The 22,083-nt window shown below is 36.1% G+C and overlaps 1 protein-coding gene across 2 annotated transcripts in view; it reads left to right on the forward strand.

Annotated features, from left to right (window-relative positions):
• PLCL2 (phospholipase C like 2) overlaps window positions 1-22,083 on the forward strand; it is a 100,189-nt gene that overhangs the window by 53,585 nt on the left and 24,521 nt on the right. For both annotated transcript variants that reach the window (XM_030966080.1, XM_030966069.1), the window contains exons 3-4: window positions 1,399-3,885; window positions 7,270-7,473. In XM_030966080.1, the coding sequence (XP_030821940.1) occupies window positions 1,399-3,885; window positions 7,270-7,473 (2,691 nt within the window). The remainder of the gene's footprint in view (window positions 1-1,398; window positions 3,886-7,269; window positions 7,474-22,083) is intronic.

The raw sequence follows: 22,083 nt of genomic DNA on the forward strand, positions 1-22,083 counted from the left end.
TTTTCTTTCACTTTCCTTTCTGCCATTTAAGCAATGCTGATTTGCACTGGAACATACGTCAAATGGAAAACTGTTTCGGGGAACATAATTTTTTTTTTTAGTAAAGCTGGAAAAGTAATTTTTTGCACTGTGCTAGTTTATAAGAAGAACACTTCTAATTAAGGTATCTAATATAAAAATATTTTAGTGCAAGTGTTATTTCAGACTAAAAGTTAGCTCCTCAAGACACGTTGCTTTCAAAAGAAAAATCCTAGCATTTTTCAGTCTCAGAAAACGCAGATAATGAAAGCACACTAGTTTCTAAAATTCAGTTCTTATGAAATTGATTGTACTTAAGTCATGTGTTGCTGACTTATTTGCACTTGCTTTAATTAATACAAATAGGTACAGTAAAGGTAGCTAAATTACCTTCCCCCTCTTTTTTATGCTTATATATCCTTATATGCCCAAGTTTTCTCTAGTAAAGTAAGATCTCTGGGTTATCTAATTGCTTTAAGAGCACTGGTGAATCACTTTTGCTTCCCTTCCTGACCAGGTCATCTATTCAAGTTCTTTCTAATGACATGAAGGTTCTTTGGAAACAGTTAAATTAAACTGTCTCAGAGGTTCCTGTCTGAGTCACTCCTGTATTTTCTGAAGCTCAGAAACTGCAGAGCTGCATCTGCATCTGCTCCAGTCCAGTTCCTTGTGTTTCAATGCAGCTTCTTTAGACTGCCATAGGTATTTTCCTGCTAAGGGGAGGGATGTGTGAGTGCTGTGGGAAGAACATGGATGGGTGCTCTGGTGAAGGGAGCTTTGCATGAAGAAGTGCTTCGTAAGTCTTGTATGCTTAGATTAGGGCCATGTCCTATGGATTTTATGTAGTTAGGACTGTGTCCTATGGATTTTATGTAGTTAATTGTATATTAATATTTCTGTGGTCCAAGGACGCCGTCAGCATGGTATTAAAGCATTACATTCTGTACTGACAAGTTTGGCAAGTATGTATAGGACTGCATATGGACTCAGAGAAAAGCTTGCTTCCTACTGCCTTGACTTTAGAACCTGTTCTCTCTCTAAGTAGGGTACAACTCATAAAATAAAATGCACATATATGTATGCAATAATACAGCATTATTATTTTGCTAGCATTCAAAACTCATTTTTTAAAATTTTGTGTCCATCAAAAGTACTAAAAATTAACCCTGGAAGATTACTTATAGAAGCAAGATCAACTATTAAGGCATTATTAGTATTCTGTGATGGTGCCAGTAAGAATTTCCACCTTAATGGTCATCACACATGCTTTATTGAACTGCTTGATGAGCTTCCAGCTTTAAGTTGAAGCCTATTTCAATGCTGAGCAAACTCACACTGACACATTATATTTTTCTCCCCCCTCCCCACCTTGTTTACCAGGATGGTACGAAGCAGAAGCGAGAAAGGAAGAAGACTGTGTCGTTCAGCAGCATGCCCACGGAGAAGAAGATCAGCAGCGCCAGCGACTGCATCAACGCCATGGTGGAAGGCTCCGAGCTCAAGAAGGTCCGATCCAACTCCAGGGTGTACCACCGCTACTTCCTCCTGGATGCTGATATGCAGTCTCTACGCTGGGAACCTTCCAAAAAGGATTCTGAGAAAGCAAAGATTGATATCAAGTCAATCAAAGAAGTAAGAACAGGAAAAAATACGGATATTTTTCGCAGCAATGGAATATATGACCAGATATCGGAAGATTGTGCGTTTTCAATTATATATGGAGAAAATTATGAGTCACTAGATCTGGTTGCTAACTCAGCGGATGTTGCAAATATTTGGGTTACTGGCTTGAGATACCTGATTTCTTATGGAAAACATACTCTAGATATGTTAGGAACTACTCAAGATAACATGCGGACTTCGTGGCTTTCACAAATGTTCAGTGAATCAGATGTAGATAATTTGGGACACATACCCCTATGTAATGCTGTACAATTTATAAAAGACTTAAACCCTGGTTTGAAAACTAATAAAATTGAATTAAAATTCAAGGAGTTACATAGATCCAGGGAAAAAGCTGGTACTGAAGTAACAAAAGAAGAATTTATTGAAGTTTTTCATGAGCTTTGTACCAGACCTGAAATCTATTTCCTGTTAGTTCAGTTTTCAAGCAATAAAGAATTTCTAGATACCAAGGACCTCATGATGTTTTTGGAAGCAGAGCAGGGTATGGCACAAGTCACAGAAGAAATAAGCCTTGAAATTATTCAGAAATACGAGCCAGCCAAAGAGGGCCAGGAAAAGGGTTGTCTTTCTATAGATGGGTTTACGAATTACCTTACTTCACCAGACTGCCACATATTTGATCCAGAGCATAAAAAAGTTTGTCAAGATATGAAACAGCCTTTATCTCATTATTTTATAAATTCATCTCATAATACATACTTGATAGAGGATCAGTTTCGAGGGCCTTCTGACATCACGGGTTACATTCGTGCTCTAAAAATGGGTTGTCGAAGTGTTGAACTGGACGTATGGGATGGTCCAGATAATGAGCCCGTGATTTACACAGGGCATACAATGACATCACAAATTGTCTTCCGTAGCGTGATTGACATTATTAACAAGTATGCCTTTTTTGCTTCAGAATACCCTCTTATTTTGTGTTTAGAAAATCATTGTTCTATTAAGCAGCAGAAAGTGATGGTACAGCACATGAAGAAAATTTTGGGGGACAAACTGCATACGCAGTCTCCAAACATTGAAGAGTCGTATCTACCATCACCGGAATCACTTAAAGGGAAAATACTAATTAAAGCAAAGAAGCTTTCTGCTAATTGTTCTGGACTAGAGGGAGATGTTACAGATGAAGATGAAGGAGCAGAAATGTCACAGAGGGTGGCGAAAGAGGGGGTAGAACAGCAAAACTCAATTACAGGGAAACGATTCCAGCTCTGCAAAGATCTCTCTGAGCTGGTAAGCATATGTAAATCAGTTCAGTTCAAAGAGTTTCAAGTTTCATTTCAGCTCCAGAAGTACTGGGAAGTGTGCTCTTTTAATGAAGTGCTTGCTAGCAAGTATGCCAATGAAAACCCAGGAGACTTTGTAAATTATAACAAACGTTTTCTTGCGAGGGTTTTCCCCAGTCCTATGAGGATTGACTCTAGTAATATGAATCCCCAGGACTTTTGGAAATGTGGTTGTCAGATAGTAGCAATGAACTTTCAAACCCCTGGCTTAATGATGGACCTTAACATAGGTTGGTTTCGACAAAATGGAAACTGTGGCTACGTCCTTCGTCCTGCTATCATGAGAGAAGAAGTTTCCTTCTTTAGCGCGAATACAAAAGACACCGTGCCTGGAGTTTCACCTCAGCTGCTTCATATTAAAATCATTAGTGGGCAAAACTTCCCTAAACCCAAAGGATCAGGTGCCAAAGGTGATGTTGTGGATCCTTATGTCTATGTCGAAATACATGGAATCCCTGCTGACTGTGCTGAGCAAAGGACGAAAACTATGCATCAGAACGGGGATAATCCAATTTTCGACGAAAGCTTTGAATTTCAAATAAATTTACCAGAGCTAGCTATGGTGCGTTTTGTAGTGCTGGATGATGATTACATTGGGGACGAGTTTATTGGGCAGTACACTATTCCCTTTGAGTGTCTCCAGACTGGTTATCGGCACGTTCCTCTGCAGTCGTTGACTGGTGAAAGTTTAGCTCATGCTTCCTTGTTTGTGCATGTGGCCATTACTAATCGAAGGGGTGGTGGGAAACCTCATAAGAGGGGCCTCTCTGTGAGGAAGGGCAAGAAATCAAGGGAATATGCTTCTATGAGAACATTATGGATTAAAACAATAGATGAAGTATTCAAGAATGCCCTCCAACCTATTCGGGATGCTACGGATTTGAGAGAAAATATGCAGGTACAGTTTTATAATCAATTTATTGGTTCATGTGTGTACCTTTGTATTATGATGCATATGGAATACCTGCTTTTTGAAGTGTCTTGTATGTTGAACTATTTCAGTCTAATTCTGAACAGCTCTAAGAATGGATCATGTCAGAGGAGCATGTTAGGTGAACTGTCTACTGATGCAACTTTGAATGCACATGTGTATTTTCGTGAATGTGAAGTGGAAATATGACTCCAGAACTCAATCTTTATCCTGTATTGTTGAAGGAATATTAGAAATACACTAAAAGAAAGTATGGCAATAGTTTAGTTTTAAAAAATTAAGTAGAAATGTGGGAGGACTATACAACAGATAGAGAAGGGAGACTTTAATGCTTATCAGAGACCTTATTTGTACGTCTAAGAATGCTTAGCATAGTTTCACCTAAGTTATGTTTTTCCTTTAGTCCCAAATAGAAGGCAGTACTTTCAAGAAAGATCCGTTTGCTTTCCATGATTCTTCCTACTTATGTTAGAAATACATGGCATTAGCACTGAGGTGTTAGAAGGCATCTTCTAGAAGAAGTTGTCCTACTTTAGATGTCATATTAGTAAACACATTGAATTTAGGGAAAAAGTGCAGTCTGAGGTGCTTTGTTTTGTGGAAGCCAAGAGATGTCACTTAAAAATGTGTCACTTGGAGATTCCAGGTACATAACCCCTTTTAGAAATGTATTAAAATTGAGTTTTAAAGTTACATTTAATTTAATAAAACTTTATTTTTTAACTTCTGATGGAATACTAGTATTGATCAACAAAATTAAGAATCATCATTTCAAATGGACTGACCTATCAAATCCTCTTGATGTTATACAGTGTTGAAGGAAAAGAGATTAAAGGAAATGTCTGAGACCTGATTCTGAATTTGAAAGGCACATCAGTGTATATAAATTTCCTTCATTAATAATCTTATGTTAAAAATATTCTAATAGTAATATAATTTTAGAGCTAATTTTATATGAAATAAGAAATTAGTACATCATTATGCAGCTCTCCCATTCCACTTGGTATATAAATTTGCTCTTCTAAAAGATAATTTACAAAATACAAGGCTGATACTTTGACTCATAAATGTTTCAAATTACAGGATCCATGTAAAATGAACTTTACCTGTAGTTAGCCTACTGAAGGTTAGAATTCTGTAGAATGAAGAGTACTGTATTTTAAGATACTTTTCAAGGAAGAGCTGAGTTGAGGAAGCAGTGAAAACATAGAATTTTGTCTAGCTACATTAAACTTTCCAATGTGCATGCTGCAGTATGCACAGTGTAATCATATAATTGAAAACAGACTCTACAGTGGGGCTTCTTTGAACATGAGATATTAAAAGGTATTTTATGTATTTTATTCTGTCAGTTTGAAAGATGTGCTATCAACTAAATTTATCATTATCTCAAAATGCTATCAAGAAGGTGTTTTAAGCACATGAGGGAAGATTAATTTTTCTTAACTTTGCTAACAGATTATATAATGTGCACCATTTAAACTCTATGTAACTAAGTTTTTACAGCTAATAAAAGCAAATATAGCACTCAATTAAAATAAGTATCAATTTATGCCAGGGAATGTGAGATTTATTTAATTTTTGTATTACTGAAATTTTGTTTTATAAATTGTAATGGTTTTTATGACCAATGTATCCTCAGAAGCCAGATTATAAAGGGCAAAGTTGGTTAGTTTGATTTTTTAATATAAGATGGAATAAGAGGAAAAAAAGAAAATTTGCAGCAGCGAGTTTAATAGTTTCTCTAAATCTGTATAAGAATTGCCTCTTTTGAATCTTTTTGTTCCTATATTACCGTGACAAAAGCTGATGTCATAACTTCTAACATATTAATCACTGATAAAAGTATAATATGGGTGATTGATCTGGTTGTGATGTTTCATGTTTAAGTTACTTAACAGTATGAGGAATAGTCTCTGTATATTAAATTGGAAGTCCAAAGGCAGGAGTTACAGTAGTAGTACATATTAGTCCTGTCCTCCTGTCATTAATGAATATATACAGTCCCTGGGTCCTTGCTAACCTTTCTGTAAAATGGTTGTTCGTAATGGCTTATCTCAAGCCAAAAAGCCATGTACTTATCTTGAGCGAAATCTGTTTGAATGGATTTCCCAGTGTCTGTCTCTTGAGCTGTGTAATTATTGTGTCATTGAAGTGTACATCAGTTGATAAAAGACATTTCTGTTTCCTGGATATTTACTGAAAGTACACTCTAAGCGGCTGGGTAGGTGCAATTTTGTGTTCACATAATTTTTCATGAATATGCTGTGCATACAAATTTGGAAGTCTGCTTTGGTATTTTGTCTGATAAAGGGAGAGCAAAATATTTCACATTTGATTCCTGTTTGAGTTAAGGTTGGCATTATGTCTTTCTAGGAGACATGTCCACAAATGAGTCTTACCATGCCATCAAGATGGAAAGTGGTTTGGATGAAAGTGAAAATTTGTATCTGAAACTCTGCCTGGGTGCAACATGAGAGAAAGGAGCACTGAGCACATTTGTAACTTAAATATACCATATATTCATTTTTATTTCCTACAGGAACACAAACTCCAGACCTGCCATAGATCACCAGTTCCCATTTGGTACAAAAATCCTAAATTCTATACGGTGCTGACAATATTCCCATCATGGAATGTCTGTAGCTACTTGGAGTCACACTGTATTTTCAATGCTGTAAACTTTCTTCAAGTTTAAACTTATGGAATTATATTCTACCATACTGGGTATAAAATATGACTTAAAAAGTCTTAGGGAAAGGTACAGAATCAGTATTTAAGTTAAGGCACCTTAAAAAATTCACTTAAGTGTGGCTCTATGATAGGAATACTTCAATAGTGGAGTGCTGGGTTTGTGAATCACACCATATGGAAGCCTGCAGATCCACAGCATGTCTGGACTGTAGTTCAGGTATGTTTAAAGTTACAAATGTGCTGAATTCCTCCTTTTGCTTCACTTTCCTTAATTGGGACATTCAGCATCTATTTTTTTTTTTCTCTTGGTGGCATTTAAAAATGTCTTGAAAATTTTCAAAATATATACCACCATGTTTTAGAATCTGTTTATTTCCATAGTTAATGTTAGCCATGATAGAGAGGAGATATACTTGTTCTAAATAGATGTTTTTTTTCTGTGGCATGTACTGCATTCCTTGAAGTTTTAACATTTCTGTAAAATGTATGTGTAATATTGGTTGGTGTCGAAAATGCCAGTTCTTCAGGGAAAAGCTGTGGTAATTGTAGCACAACCATTGTAGCTCAAGTCTAACAGTGAAGTATTTTATCCTGAAATGACAAGACTTTAAATTTCATATTTAACTGTAAAGGAAACTCTTTCTTTCCTTTTTGCAGAATGCAGTAGTTTCATTCAAAGAATTATGTGGCCTCTCTCCTGTAGCAAATCTTATGCAGTGCATTTTGGCTGTGTCTATGCACTTGGTTGGGCCTGATAATACACCCTTGGTAGTAGTGAATCTCAATGATCAGTATCCAACTATGGAGCTCCAAGGGATTGTTCCAGAGGTCTTGAAAAAGATTGTAACAGCATATGAAATGGTGAGTAGTTTTTTGTGGTTGTCTTATATTGTCTGTTTGAAAGACTTTTTAAATGTATATTTAATATACTATACCATGCTTGTTTTAAAACCTGTGACTTCCTGTTTTAACCTGTGACTTCCTATTTCGTGCTTCATTACTTGTGCTTGAGTTATTCCCACGAATGTACAGCAATGGTAGTGTTTTCATACAGAGTAAAACATAGAGATTATTGATATACTGCATGCAAACACGTGCTTGTATGCTTCAGAAGGTAAAGTGGTTATTGTCAAGAGGATTTAACATGAAGAAGAGAATGTATTGATTTACCTGTTTTACAGTAGTTTGAAACTTACTTTGTATCTATAAACCTCTTACTGCTTTACATTTTTCACTTGGAGGACCTTGGTTTATTTTGGCTTTGGCTCAACATCGAATACAAGAATGTCAGGCGCTGCTTTTAGGCATTGTAGTTTTATAAGCACCTTGGCATGTAAAATTTTATACATGCTCTTTTATTTTCCTTTTCTCTATCTTTCTTACAGATGTCATTTGATTAGCCATTTTTACACATGTAAGCGTCTGTAACGTTAATTTCAGACATTATGTTTCAGTAAATACATAAATTGTGTCTTTAGAGACTGGAAATTAAACATGTTGCAGGAAAAAAAGAAAGAAGAACTAACACACCAATAAATACTGATTTACATTGGCTTTGCATTAATTTGAAATGTGGAAAAAAGATCCAGAAGAGTGTGATTTGATATGTACTCCTTACTTCCATTGAAGTAATCTGGCAGAATGTAACTGTTTATTTATTCATTTATTTAATGTTTTCTTTCATGTGATGATAATTTCATAATAATTTTGTGTGCTAAAATGAGAAACCTCACCTGGCAGCACTTGCCAGAAAAAAAAAAGGACAAAAATTAACCAGTATCCCAGTTTCGTATGTATCTTGTAAACTGCTTTCTAAAGAAAAGGTAGCTTTAGGATTATGCTATACCAAAGTGAAAAAACCACTCATTGATAATTAGCAATGTAGGCAGAGTTTGTGTAGTTCAGTGGTGCCGTAGATGACACAAAATCTGGTTGCAGTGATAGCAGAGCTACAAGAAGATAGTGCATATCCTCTTAGTGGTGGCTTACAGGATATCGCTGTAATTAGGATGTAAACAAGTTCGACTGTTGGGATTACAGCTGCAACAAGTAAAGAAGTTCTGTTTTCTTGCTGGAGATGTCTTTACCTGCAGTTTGTTCTGATGTGGTGATGCTGCTTGGTAGTGACTAAGCTATTCTAGGTACTTAAAATCATAGTTCTAAATCTGGAATACATTTTTTAAAATATCACTTAGACAAAGGTGACTCCAGAAATCTTTACAATCTAAGTTTGCCTTGCTCTTTGGCTCTCACATATGTTTTTTCCCCCACACATATTATACTCTATACATGATTTGAATATTTCTGTACTTGAGAAATCTATACTTCACTTATACATGTAAAAGTAATAGAATATTTACTGGCAAAAAAAGCATTTGTCCATCTTCTTGTCCCTAAAATGGAAGTACTCTATTTCAAAGAAAGAGTATGATAGTGCTTCTAGCTCTAAATGTTATTGAAGGTAAGTAAATTTAAGGTTATTTTAATAAAATATAAGTTATAAGTTAAAATAATGAGATGCATTTAAATTTGTGACATTTGGCTTTTGCCAATACTGTGTTCAGTTTGACAAAAGATTGTAGGCAATTAAAATCTGTAGGGTATGCTGGAAAAGGAAGTCAGCCATGGGAGATATATTCCTGTGCTCTTATTTCTGAAAGGACATTGTGAAATAGTGGGAGACATCTGTATCATCCTTTCCTCAATGAGAGAAGAAGAAATGTGAGTGTTTAGGTCATATATGGGTATTTGCCATAGGGCAGATGTTTAGAGTCTGACAGTTTTATAGATTGGGGGGAAGGGGTTGTATGATTTTGGTGTGTATTAATATAATGAGCCCTCAAAAGGACAAATCTTACCTCATTAGTTTTGACTTGGGATATTTTTGTCACGATTCATTAATACGTGGGTGTAAAATTCTGCTTAATAATGAGAGTTCTTCATGCCGAATTGAGAAAGGGCAGATGTACTGACAAAGTAATGATTACTTACTTGTCTTACTTTCTGCTGGCTTAGGCCTCAGTACAGGTCAGAATGATGTAACTCTGTACTTCCAGCGTGTCAGGTACTGTATGAAATCATGTGGATAAAAAAAATAGATTTCAATGTTTATGAAACAAACCTGGATTGGTATATCATAAATGCATGCATAGGCTGTCACCACCTTGTGTGCCCTCTCAATGTGGCACATGTAATGGCATTCTCAAAGTGTGATTGTTTCAGGTTTATGATTTTTTTTTAGCTAATGAAGGGATTCTTACGTGTCAGAAATACTCTCTTTTCTATAAAATGATAATAAACATAGAAGGTAATTAAGATTTTAATTATTCAGAATTTTTTACATTGGGAGTGCAAGAAGAACTCCTTGTTGCTCTGTCAAGTGGGAATGGAGGCAAGACCTTAACAGCAGGACAGTCAGTCCACCTTGAAATAATTGCAAATAAGTGCAATACTGCAGGGCCAATAGAAAGGAAAAAGTATCTTCAGTGTATACGTAGTTTTTTTTAAAGAAACAGTGAGGTAAATTATAATAAAATAGTGTGTCAGTAGATATTTGGGGTTTTTATCTTTAAACAAGTAGCACATAGTGCTTTCTTAAATTATCTGCATTCACTTAATGGAGGAGCTGTTAGTACTAGTCATGGGTTGAAAAATCCATGTTATAGGAACTGGAGTATCATTTCTGGATAATAAAAACCAAATATATCTAGGAATTTTTGAGAAAGGCAAAAATTGCAGGTGTATTTTTCTTTAACTTCTCCATGCTCCTGAGTATTTTTCACCCTACCATCTTTTCACTGTTTAATAATGTTTTATTTTTCCCTCTTGTTCATGAACTTCAGCTTCCTTTATGTGATACTTCAGCATGCACTCTGTTGGTGTCATCACACCCATCACTGATCAGTGCTGCAGACTGAAGCTTGGAGTTAAGGCAAGTGCCTCTTCCACACCATTGCATGTTTTTAAAAATGTCTTATAACCCTTCAGATAAACAGTAAGTAAACCTTAAAAGTTATACTATGGCAAGAGAAAAAATAAATTATCTCACCCTCAGTCTGCAGCATTATTCAGTGATGAGTATAAGAGCACTTCAGAGATATGCTAGAGTACCATACATATAAAGCCAGATACTGTTGAGAACTTGACTGTCTCTGTTTGCCTTAGTGGAGGATGAAGTGTCCCATTTGCCGAGGATAGCGTTTTCTGAACTTTGCAAGCAGGCATTTACTTCTAAGAGAAAAACTAATACAGAACAGGCAGACAACTGTACCTGTGTGAAAAATCAGTAATGCTGCTACAGTAATTAGGATTAGATGTTATTAAATCCTAATTAGATAATGCTGTTAGTTCCATTTTTTTTTTCCAGTTTTTGGGGTGGTTTTGAATTTTTTTTTCTTTTGAGGTGATTTTGTAATTCAGAATGTCTACAGAAAGTGGTATAAGTCTGTATTTTATTTAAATGAAATCAGACAAGGTGAATAGATTTTGTATACATACCCTAGGGAAGGACATGAAAGCAGGTTGTGTTTATTGGTGCTGGGGGTTGAGAGATAATGAAAATGAGAAATATTAAAAGAGAGTGACGCTATTAAATTGGAAAACACCATATCACTGGGGATGAGCAGTGCTGTAGTAAGCTTAAATCCGGTTACCTTATTCTTGGCTCTTTCCAGCTACTGACTCAATACAGCAGATTGCAGGTGCAGTCATGCAGAAGTTAACTTCATGTTACAGGGCTGGAAATTTCAGCAATGACATAAGCTAAATAAGATAGGCTATATTTTGAGCTTGAACTGGAAAGCAGAATATTTGACACTATAGCTGGTAGAGTTACAGACTGGTCTGATACTGATAGGGCTATTAAAAGCCTATCTAAAAGGGACTGATTGTCAAGGTTTTGGTTAAATGTTAGTAGTCCTCTCAAACTTCAGCTACTGCTTAAAATTTTAAATATCCTTCACTTTTAAAACTTACCTTGATATTAATATAGATTATTTGAGCAGAGCTTTATTGGGCATGTTGGATTGAACTCCATAATTCTGAAGGAAGCCAAGGGTATATCCATTGCCTCTTTCACAGGACCTAAGGAAGAGTGATTAGCAGATTTGTTTTGAGTTACATTTAGCTCATAAAATCTGTATTAGTTTCCTGTTGTTGATGTAGGTCCTTGGTTATGGTAAATGTGCAAATACAGTGAGGAGGTTTACAGTCATGCTGTGATTATAGATTTGTATCTTGAGAAACAAATAGAGCAAGGCTTTTCTATTTCAGCTCAGCCTACTAATGTGTCAGAGTTATTCAGCTGAGAAGACTTTGTTCCCCAAATTACCCTTTGAGGTTGCAAACTTCTGGAGCAATCAAAAATGCTGGATGCAGTGCTGATAATTCTCTCCTAAAACTGAGTGAATATGTTGCTTCAACTCGTGCACAGGCCTAAATATTCAGTTTCTGGTTGGGTCAGAGGAGGCTGAGTTCAATGTCACCAGCCTCCTGTAGTAGAACCCAGTCTTTGGATATCACATGATTTTAAATCATGTGATAACATCTGCTCATCACTTGCATTGTGCACTTGAAGAAAATTCAGGTTTATCCATATAGTACCTTTCCTGAGGAGTATGTGACTGGCATAAACGATGATAGCTGTGTTCTGAGCCCAGGTGGTTCAGAATGTTGTCCTTGAGCCCATGACTTTGAAGTTGAGTTCCATGAGTGTTCCGTGTTACAATTTACCTCTAAGCATTATCTGGCTCATGAAGAAGAGAATTTAATGCTTTGCACAGAAGGTTGAAAAGCTATTATTCCTTGCTTTTATACTTGAGAGCATAACTACATAAAACAAAACAAAAAGATAAAAGAAGTAGTCAAAAGAACAGACATCACAGACACTAAAGATACCGCCTGGAGAGTTTGAAGTAAATATGTACCACTTATCAAAAAACACTTGGGGAGAACAACATGGAGGAGGTTCTCATGAAAATAAGACATCTTCCAAATAGCTGTAGTCATGTGCAGATGGGGAAGACAGGATCCATATTTAACCCTGCCATGGTTAAATAAGAAATAAAAGAAAACTGACAGCGAAGAATTCCTAAAATGATCTGCACAGACTTAAAAATAACAGTAACCTCTTTTCTGAAAAAAGCAGTGACAGAAGTCAGTCAAAGATTATGTAAGTTCACTAGCTGATCCATATTTAAAAGAAAGCCCCACCTAAAGAGGCAAAGCCACAACACTTAATTAGTTTTTGCATCCATATACCTGTAGAGATCAAGGTTTCACATGAAACGCTTCTTTATGAAAGACTAATTGCAGAATTCATCTGTAAGTGAAATGCTGACAGAAGATATTACATAGGAAAGGCAAAAGACTGGGAAAATAATACACCAGAAAGAGGAGATACTAATTTATGAGTTCTGAAAGATCTCAAGAGTTGATGTATCAAAACTGCTAATTGTTGTGTGTATTCTCTCACTTGAAACTGACTATCAAAGTTGTTAGTGTGATACCAGTGTTTTAAGAGATTTCCAGGGAAGATGATGAAGTTACAGATCAGACAGGCTGACATCTGTACTGTGAAAATGGGTAGAAACTGTCTTGAAGAAGAAAATTAGAGGAAACATGGAGAGATGTGTCATGTTGAGGAAGAGTCAATACAGCTTTTATAAAATGAAGGGCTCATTAATCCCTTGGAGTTCTTTGATGTCAAAAAGCATGTAGACACAGCAGATCAGTCTGGTTAGATTTTCAAAAGCATTTGACAAAGTTTCCTTTCAAATGCTCATATTAAAATAAAGTTACCATTAAATTTTTAAAATTTTAAAGTTATTAGATCTTTTCTGATAGCTAAAGTGAATGTTGGACTCAACCTGGTGCTCCAGCAGGAAAAGAACTGTTAAAGACAGTTGCTTGTGTTGATTTTTGCATTAAGGGTGTGTTTTTCCAGTAAGTGGATTAGAGATAGTAGGTATAGCTCCTGCAACTTTGATCTAGCTCAAGTAGCTAAGCACTCTGGAAGCTGTATGAATTAATGCTGCCCCCAGATTTGTAAAGATCATCGAGGTGTGAGGTATGTAGCTGCTTAGACTTCCAACAACTTTCTCAATCTTAGTGGTAGATTGTTATAATGTGTGTTAAAACAGTAAATTTCAGAGTTGGCAACACAAATGCAGTATTTAAATTGTGATAACACACAGTGTCTCACTGTTTCCATTATTGCCTCTGGCTTTCTACAGTATTGCTTACTTTCATTATCAGTCTCTGCAGAATAGAACTGTCTTTATTTAAGTAATAAATGGATATAGTTTGGTCGTGAAGAGATCTAAGGGAAAACATACATCATTCATTGCAATTTAATATTGCAAATAGCCCAGGTAATGGTTTTTGCCATGTTGAATAAATTATAGTAATTGTAGATCCTGGTTTTTTGAGATAATTGAAATAGTTACTGATTGTGTAGCTGTTAGCCTGTCATAAAAACTGAAAACAAAGCATTCATGGAAAATACAGTGAATAGCTTGGACAGTTTCTTCAGAAATAGTTGTGCTGCTTATTATCAGTTTTTATTTTCCTGTTTTATAACAACATGAAGGTTGTAATTATGCTTCCAAAAACAGGGCTGCAGATGATAACCTTAGCTTGCTTATGCTGGGCCTTTTCAGTTCACAAAACAAATGTGTAATTTTGGGTACTCAAGGCTCCAGTGCCAAATGTTGTAAAGTATAAGCTGCTTTGCATTGATTGAAAAGCTCTGATAATGACAATTTAATGCTTCTGTGGAGTCAAGATTTCTGCATTTCTTTTTGAGAGCATGGATGGTGAAGCTTTTTGTATCCTCTCACTAATCCCATTATGTCTAATGGCTGACTCACAGAATTTATAAGAGCATAAAAAAATACGGCTACTCAGGAAGAGGAGTACATGTAGCTTTCTGTCCTGTTTTAATGTAGTCCAATGAAATGTTTATGGAAGAGGATAAAAATAGGTCAGATGTATAGCAACTTCTCATATGTATTACATATTTCCAATAGGAGTTCTCTTTCTCAATAAATTTTAAATTTGGTGTTTGTCTTTTTGATTCCATCTGTGTGAAAAAAAATTGTGGCTGTTAGAGCTGCTACTGATGGATCTCATTTCAGAAATAACCTATTAACTACCTATTAATTTTTTCACACAGATGATGGATTTTTTCTGCTTATACAGATAGAGGATATTTTCATTTCATATACATGTCCTTACTTATTGTCCACTTTTCACATGGTTTTTCATTCTATCAGCTTTAGTTTTAAAATTATGAAAATAATTTTGCTACAAAACCCAGATTATCAGGAAAGTGAAAAGCAGTGGCTATTTGATTTAAAAAGAGTTTATGGTCCTTGGGTACATAGTTTGGAAGAGAGCTGCTGATTATTATATTTACTCTGTCTTCAGCCTAGGCTTTCTCATATACTTGACTCATGAGGAATTAAGAACAAATAGTTCTCTTTAATGGAGGACTTGTGGACTGTTTGTTCCTTTGGTAGATTTTCTTAAACTGGGGGGAATTAATTCATTTTGGGATGCTGCAGAATTAAGAACATATTATGTCCTATTTTTTCTCAGGCCTACAAGAATTAGTTTTGGTAAGTGGATTTCATATCTTATATCTTTTGATCCTGCAAAGTATTATGGCATAATCTTGTCTTGCTTTTTCTGAAGAAAAAAAAACATTTTCCATGTATGTATTTTCTAGAATATAAAACATTTCAAAAAGAGCTGAGAGAGGAAAGGTAGGCTGAAAAAGTTAAACCATGAGTCTGTTCTTATTTTTTTCCCACTTAAATGGATAAACTGCCACTGTCAGGTACAGCATTACATTTTTATCATAATATGCCAGTGAATTCAGTAATAATAGCGGAAATTTCATCTGCTTTTTTTTTTTGGTTTTTTTTTTTTTTTGGAAGAAGGCAGTGGTTTAAAGTCTAAAGAGAAACATAATACTTGATTATATCATAAGTTATTCTTGAGGGAAGGTGATCCTTCCCCTCTACTCAGTGCTGCTGAGGCCACACCTGCAGTGCTGTGTCCTGTCCTGGGTTCCCCAGCACCAGGGAGGCATGGATGCGCTGAAGAGTCAAACAGAGGGCTACTAAGGTGGAGATGGAGCATTTCCTACACAGAAAGGCTGGGAGAGCTGGGACTGTTTAGTCTGGAGAAAAGAAGGCTGAGGGGGATCTTATCAATGTGTATGAATGCCTGAGGAGAGGATGCAAAGAGGCCAGAGAGAGGCTACTTCCATAAGTACCCAGTGACAGGAGAAAAGGCATGAAATGTAAACCAGGAGGCTCTGTCAGAACATCAGGAACACTTTTTGACTCTGAGGGTGGCTGAACATTGGAACAGGTTGCCCAGAGAAATTGTGGAGTCTCCAGCTTTGGAGATACTCAAAAGCCATCTGGACATGGCCCTAGGCAGCCAGCCATGGTAAGTGGCCCTGCATGAGCAAGGGGGTTTGGACCAGATGACCTCCTGAGGTCCCTTCTCTGTGCTTCTCTGCTAAATTTATTTTCTTGTACAGTTGAAGAAATATTTTCTAACTTAGACAATACGTTTGCTAAAAACCTTACTGCTTTGAAGGAAATTTGGTTTGATGCAATGAATCCTCTGTGTGTAGAGAAGTATCAGTTAGCAGATTGATTTTCTTACCTTGGTACTTTGGACTGTATTTGGATGGGAGAAAGATCACCTTTTGTTTATAGAGCTTTCTGTGCAAAACCACACCTGATTTTTATCTCTAAAGATGTTACTATTGATTGTTGACTTGAGCCAGAAAGTTCATTTCTTTTGACTGGAGATGTCATCTTCACTATAATTCTTTTTTACATAGGGTCGTTTAGGTTGGAAGGCACCTCTGGAGATCATCTAACCCCAACCCCTTGCCCAAAGCAGGATCAGACAGAGCAGGTTGCCCAGGACTGTGTCTAGTTGGCTGTTGAGTATCACCAAGGGTGGAGACTCCACAGTCAGTCTGGGAAACCTCTTCCAGTGTTTGACCACCTAAGATTCCCCCTGAGCCTTCTCTGCTCCAGGCTGGCCAGTCCCAGCCTGTCCTCATATAAAAGATGCTCCAGTTCCTTAAATCTCTGTGGCTTTGTGCTGGACAGTAGTCCATATATTTCTTGTACTGAAAAACCCCAAACTGGGATAAATGCTCCAGCTGTGGCCTCACAAGAAAGAGATGGGAAAAACTCAGCATGAGTTTACAAAAGGGAAATCAGGCTTAGCCAATGTGTGTAGCCTTCTACAATGTGGTGACAGTCTTGGCAGAGCAGAGGAAAGCTGTGGATATTTTTTTCTTCGTACAAGTTGACTTCTCTTGTTTATGGTGGTCCTGTTAGAAGTTGGATGTTTCAGATTTCTTTCAGTGTGGTGTCCACACTGTAGGAACAGTTAGAACACAATTCATTTGAGTTGTGAGATTTGCAATCTGATTATATAGCAATTTCCTTTCTTATTTGCTATAACACCATTCTTCTCCAGGAGAAAATGAAAGGCAGCACATATAGTTTAAAACAACCTCTTATGCAGCTGCAGAGCAAGCTGACCATGGCAGTTGTCACTGAAAGGACTAAGAACTGTTCATCTGCTTGTTCAGTGCCACAGCAAAGATGCCTTCTGGTGCATTGACGTTGAATGCTGAACTGCTTGGGTACAATTTTTACAGACATCCTCTTAGAGCTGACCATGTGTTGTTAGGTCCTGGTACCTATAATGGTTCTTAAGGGCAAAGAGTTTATAAGGAGTCCCTACCAGAGTTCCTTTCCTTGCTGTTACTGTGTGGGGCAATGGTAGCAGCTTCTGATCTTCACTGTGTAACACATCTTTTGAAGTGGTGCAGATGCTATTAGCAGTTTGGGATGCCTTGTGTTTGGTTTCCTATTTTTGTGAAGTGTTGTTTGATAATGGTGCTATTTGTACCATCCTGGGCTTAATGAAATGTCTGGAAAATGCAAATTACATGTTTATTACTGCTGTTAAGAGTCCCAGTTTGGCTTCTGAATACTAAAGATTCATAAATTTATTAGAAATTGTGTAGTTTGTGATTTCAGAAATATATCTAATATGCAGAGGTTTGGATGAAAGTAGAATGTGAGTGCCATTTTAATGAACATTTGATTTATACCTACTGTAAGTATGGTTTCAGGTTTGCTGTTGGAATGTAGGTCTAGCAGTATTGGCAACACATTTACAGATGTTGAAATTTGAATATGTGATGTGCTTTTCTTGCTAAAAATAATGTTCATCCTTGGTGTTGCAATTGTGTCAGTGAAGGTGTTTTCTCTCACTGAGTTTCATCAGCCAGACACAGATTTTTCCATTTTAAAATACAGCTGATGTCTCCTTGTGTGCTACCAACCAGTTCCACACTGGAGGATTGGATAAATCCTGGGGGTTTTGAAAGTCTTCTTTCCCAAGGCCTGTGTTAAATGTGATATTTAAAATATTTACGGTTGAGTTCAGTTACATATTTTCCACAAGTTGAGGGCATAAACAGAATGTTTTATCTTCTAGCAGAAGACCTGTTTGTGTGAGCCTAGTAGAAACAGATCTTGTTCAAATTCAGCTGAAATTAATGAAATGGTTTCTAATACATTCATGTGTACATATATTCAAATACATACATGTGAGCACTTGGATTGATCTACATGGTGTTAGTTCATAGCACTTAACTCTTTTGTAAAACAATAAATCAGACAACAAACTTTGAAACATAAAAAAACTATCCTAAAGGCTACTCTAGACATTTATATGTATAATTTTAAGTAACCATCTTAATGAGAGTTATGTTTTGCTGAGAAGGAGGATAGATTTTTTTTCAGTATATGACTTTTTCATTGTGAGGACAGCATCATGTAAGGGATGAACTGTTAACAATGCAGTTCCATCTGTTTGAAGCAACAATTGTGATTTCTCACCATCATCACTGGCCTTTTAAAGTAGGAACAATGTAAATAATAATGATAATAACAACAACAGCTACTACTACTTAATTTTTAAAACATCTTTCTTGACATTCATCCATTTGTTAGAATAACTAGGTAAAATGCTTGTGTGATTTAACCAATAGAGTTTGAAGAATACAACAAATAGATCAAACTATTAACCTGGCCTCTGCAAAAATGTGATGACTTCAAGGCTATAAAGCATACCATTCTGCATTTCCCATTTTCCACTGACCAACAAAAAAAGTAGAATAGTCCAGTCTGAAATGAGCACCTGAGAAGTTCTCTGGTTATGCTGAGGTTAGGGTGTGATGGTGGGGTGGGAATTGAAAGGAGAGTTGAAGCAATTTCAGTATTATATCTTTTAAGTTCTATATTTAAAATAAAATTTTGGATATTTTTAATCTTTGCTTCCAGAAAAAAAAGCAACATAGGTTGGAAATGTGAATCAGTATTGTAAGAGGCTTGCTAGAAAATATAGCTTACTAAACTTCATGTAGCATGTGTTCTTTTCTTGAATATGCATGGCCAATTTGCAATACATTTTTAATGATCAGGTGGCAACTGGTTGTTCCCTGTTACATTTGTTTCCATTTCTCTTTCCAGATTTGTCACTGATTATATTCTAGAAGTTAGATGTGGTTAGAAAATACCTGCTTATTGATTGCCTTGTTCAGTATAGACTAGTTCAGTGTAGAGCAGATACTACCTGGTCTTTCTCCTGAATTTCCACAACTAATTTTACTTGAGATTTCCATTTCTTACTCTGCTGCAGACATAGTGGTTTTCACACTGAAGCTCCTCCTTACTCATCATTTTCTATTTCATTTTTATATTGGTCACACATATACATACCAGTATATTTGGATTAATTTTCTGTTTAAATATAGGCATTTATACATAGTTGTTCCATATGCTGTGTCTGCCAAAAGTCTTTCAGTCTCTGTGAATGTCTACATGACTGTTTTCATGAGGTTAAAACTTTGGCTTGAACACTAGAGAGAATTCATATGTTCAAACACTCCATAAGAGTAATTTAACAAATAGCTGAATCCGTACTAAAAGATGACTGTGTGGTGAAGAGCAATGTAAGAATAAAATTATAATGAACTAATAGTATTAATTTATTAATCAAGCACAACTAGAAGGTGATACCTACTCATGCACACAGCATAGTGCTCCATTATTTTCTTAGGGAAGGAGATTTGAAAATTGAGGTGTTCCATAATAGTGAGTGAATGGTAGTGGCAGTCAACCCCTGAATTATTGCTAGCTCAGCCAGTTTTGCTCTGCAGTGCTGTTAATCTTAAATACAGATAATGAAAGTAACTGTTACTGGTCTTGATAATATAAAAGGGGATATAAGAATAATTTCTGCCACATGAAATGCATTGCCATTTTTCTTCAGAAGTTGCAAAGAGGGTATTCCTTTTGATCTGAGGGTATTTAGCAGCTTTCCATACTGGAACTGTGAAATATGAAATTGGCATGTTATTATGAATTCTTCAGGGTTAGCCTGACCATGATGAAAGAGCACTAATACAGTGATTAGTTTCTTTTCCTTTCATCTACAGAACCAGTAAAACTTTCTCTTTTGTCAATACAGAAAGTAAACAAAAAAGCAGTAATGTAAGCATTTTTATTCATCTTAGAATTCTCTTATTTCTGAAAATCAGTGCAGCATCTCAGAGTAAGTTTTCTAATCAGCTGAGACTTGTTCTCCACTGCTTCTAAATTACCTGATGTTAATCTAGGGCGTATGAAGGAAGCAGAGCAGGTAGATATGTTCTGTGTTTGGAATAGGACCTAACTGAGATGGCTTAGAAATTATGTTATTAAACACATGGGGTCAGAAAAACAGAGTAGGGCAGTTGTAATATTTCTTACAATTCCTTCAAAACAAATACCTTGAACAGACAGCACAGTTGTTATCTTTCTTTAGATAGATGAACTCCAGTCAAAAGAGTGCTCAGGTGAAAGGACTCATATTGATAGGGAATCCCTCTCTAGTCCTTAGTATTGTGTATTAGCATCCCAGAAAAGCCCAAGAGTCATATGTGCTCATCATTTCATTTTTCAAGGTGATTTTCAATTCAGGAAAACCTGCTTTACAGCTTTCTTTCAGCTAGTTAGCAAAATAACAGCTATTGGAAGTATACAGCTGACATCAGCTGTGTTTTGGTTCTCTCCATTTAAATTCATTGCAGAAACAAATTTATTATGTGACATACATATTGAAACAGGTAAATCCTTGCCTGTCAAGCAAATTTACAGTGATCTTATTTCAATTTGTGAATTCTGTTTTAGAGACTGAATAGTAATGAAACACAGAGAAATGGGGCTTTCTCCTTGACTGATTAGGAATAGTCAGTTTGCAGTGCTCCCTATGTGGGTGAAATATAGTATTCTCTTACTTGAATTGTCTTCAATTTGTTACACTTACATAGTAATCAGCATAATTCTATTTATAGGTAGTTTTTGGTTGAGTGAAAATTGATATTTATATTCAAAGAACAATCCAGTTTAAACTGTGGTAAGCTAAAGTTTTTCATTTGCAGCTTAGCAACCTGATCAAGTTATTTTTACTTCATATATTATAATTTACATTTATTTAAAGCAACGCCGACAGTGGACATAATATAAATCAGCCTAAGTAGACGCTTTAAATAGAGATTAATTGGGATGTGAGGATTAGATTAAATTATCCAGTATGATGACCTCCACATACTCTAACGTTGCTTTTTCAAATGCTGTTTGTGTGTAACATGAAGCAAAAAATTAGAGGTTGCATCATTTTCTTTATTGGTTCAAACTGAAATAATAGAAATAGAACTAGAATTATTTTTGAATGCTTTGTCATTTGTTTAAACCAGATTTTTGTGCAGCTGACAGTTACAGAAGCCTGTAGAGTAGTTTGTCTGTGCAGGTGTTTTTCCTCCTCACTTGCTTGCATACTTGTCACAATCAAAAATCTGAGACTTGCTTGCCTGCTTCTCAAAATTGATTTATGCCTTACTTGGAGCAATGTTCAGAAAAACAGCCTCAATGTCATTCAGCTGGAGAAGGCTCCTTCTAATATGTGTGAGGGAGTCATGCCTCTTACAGTAATTTTTCTCTGAGGAACAGTGTTAGAGAGGTTTGGGCTTTTTTCCCCTGTAACATTCCTTTTTCCCTGTAACATGCTTTTATGAGGAGTATTGTTCCTCCTCATGAAAGCAAATGGTGGTCTCCTAAGGAAAAGCAAGTTCCACATGAACACCCACATAAGTAAGATGTCAAAACTTTAGACATTGTTTTAGTGGAAAATTGTTTGCTTGAGCGGAAAGCAGAGACGTCAATGGGGAAGGTGTGAAGCAAAGTTGTTACTTCTCAGTACATACCCTAGGCTGGAAATTCTGTGAGGTTCCATCTTAGTGCATTCAGCTGGGATTCCCTGAAAGGCTTTTTGTTTAGAAAGATCAGCTAAAGAAATAATTTATTTTTCCTATCCTCC

The sequence above is a fragment of the Camarhynchus parvulus genome, chromosome 2, assembly GCF_901933205.1.
Source record: "Camarhynchus parvulus chromosome 2, STF_HiC, whole genome shotgun sequence".
Classification (NCBI taxonomy): Eukaryota; Metazoa; Chordata; class Aves; order Passeriformes; family Thraupidae; genus Camarhynchus; species Camarhynchus parvulus.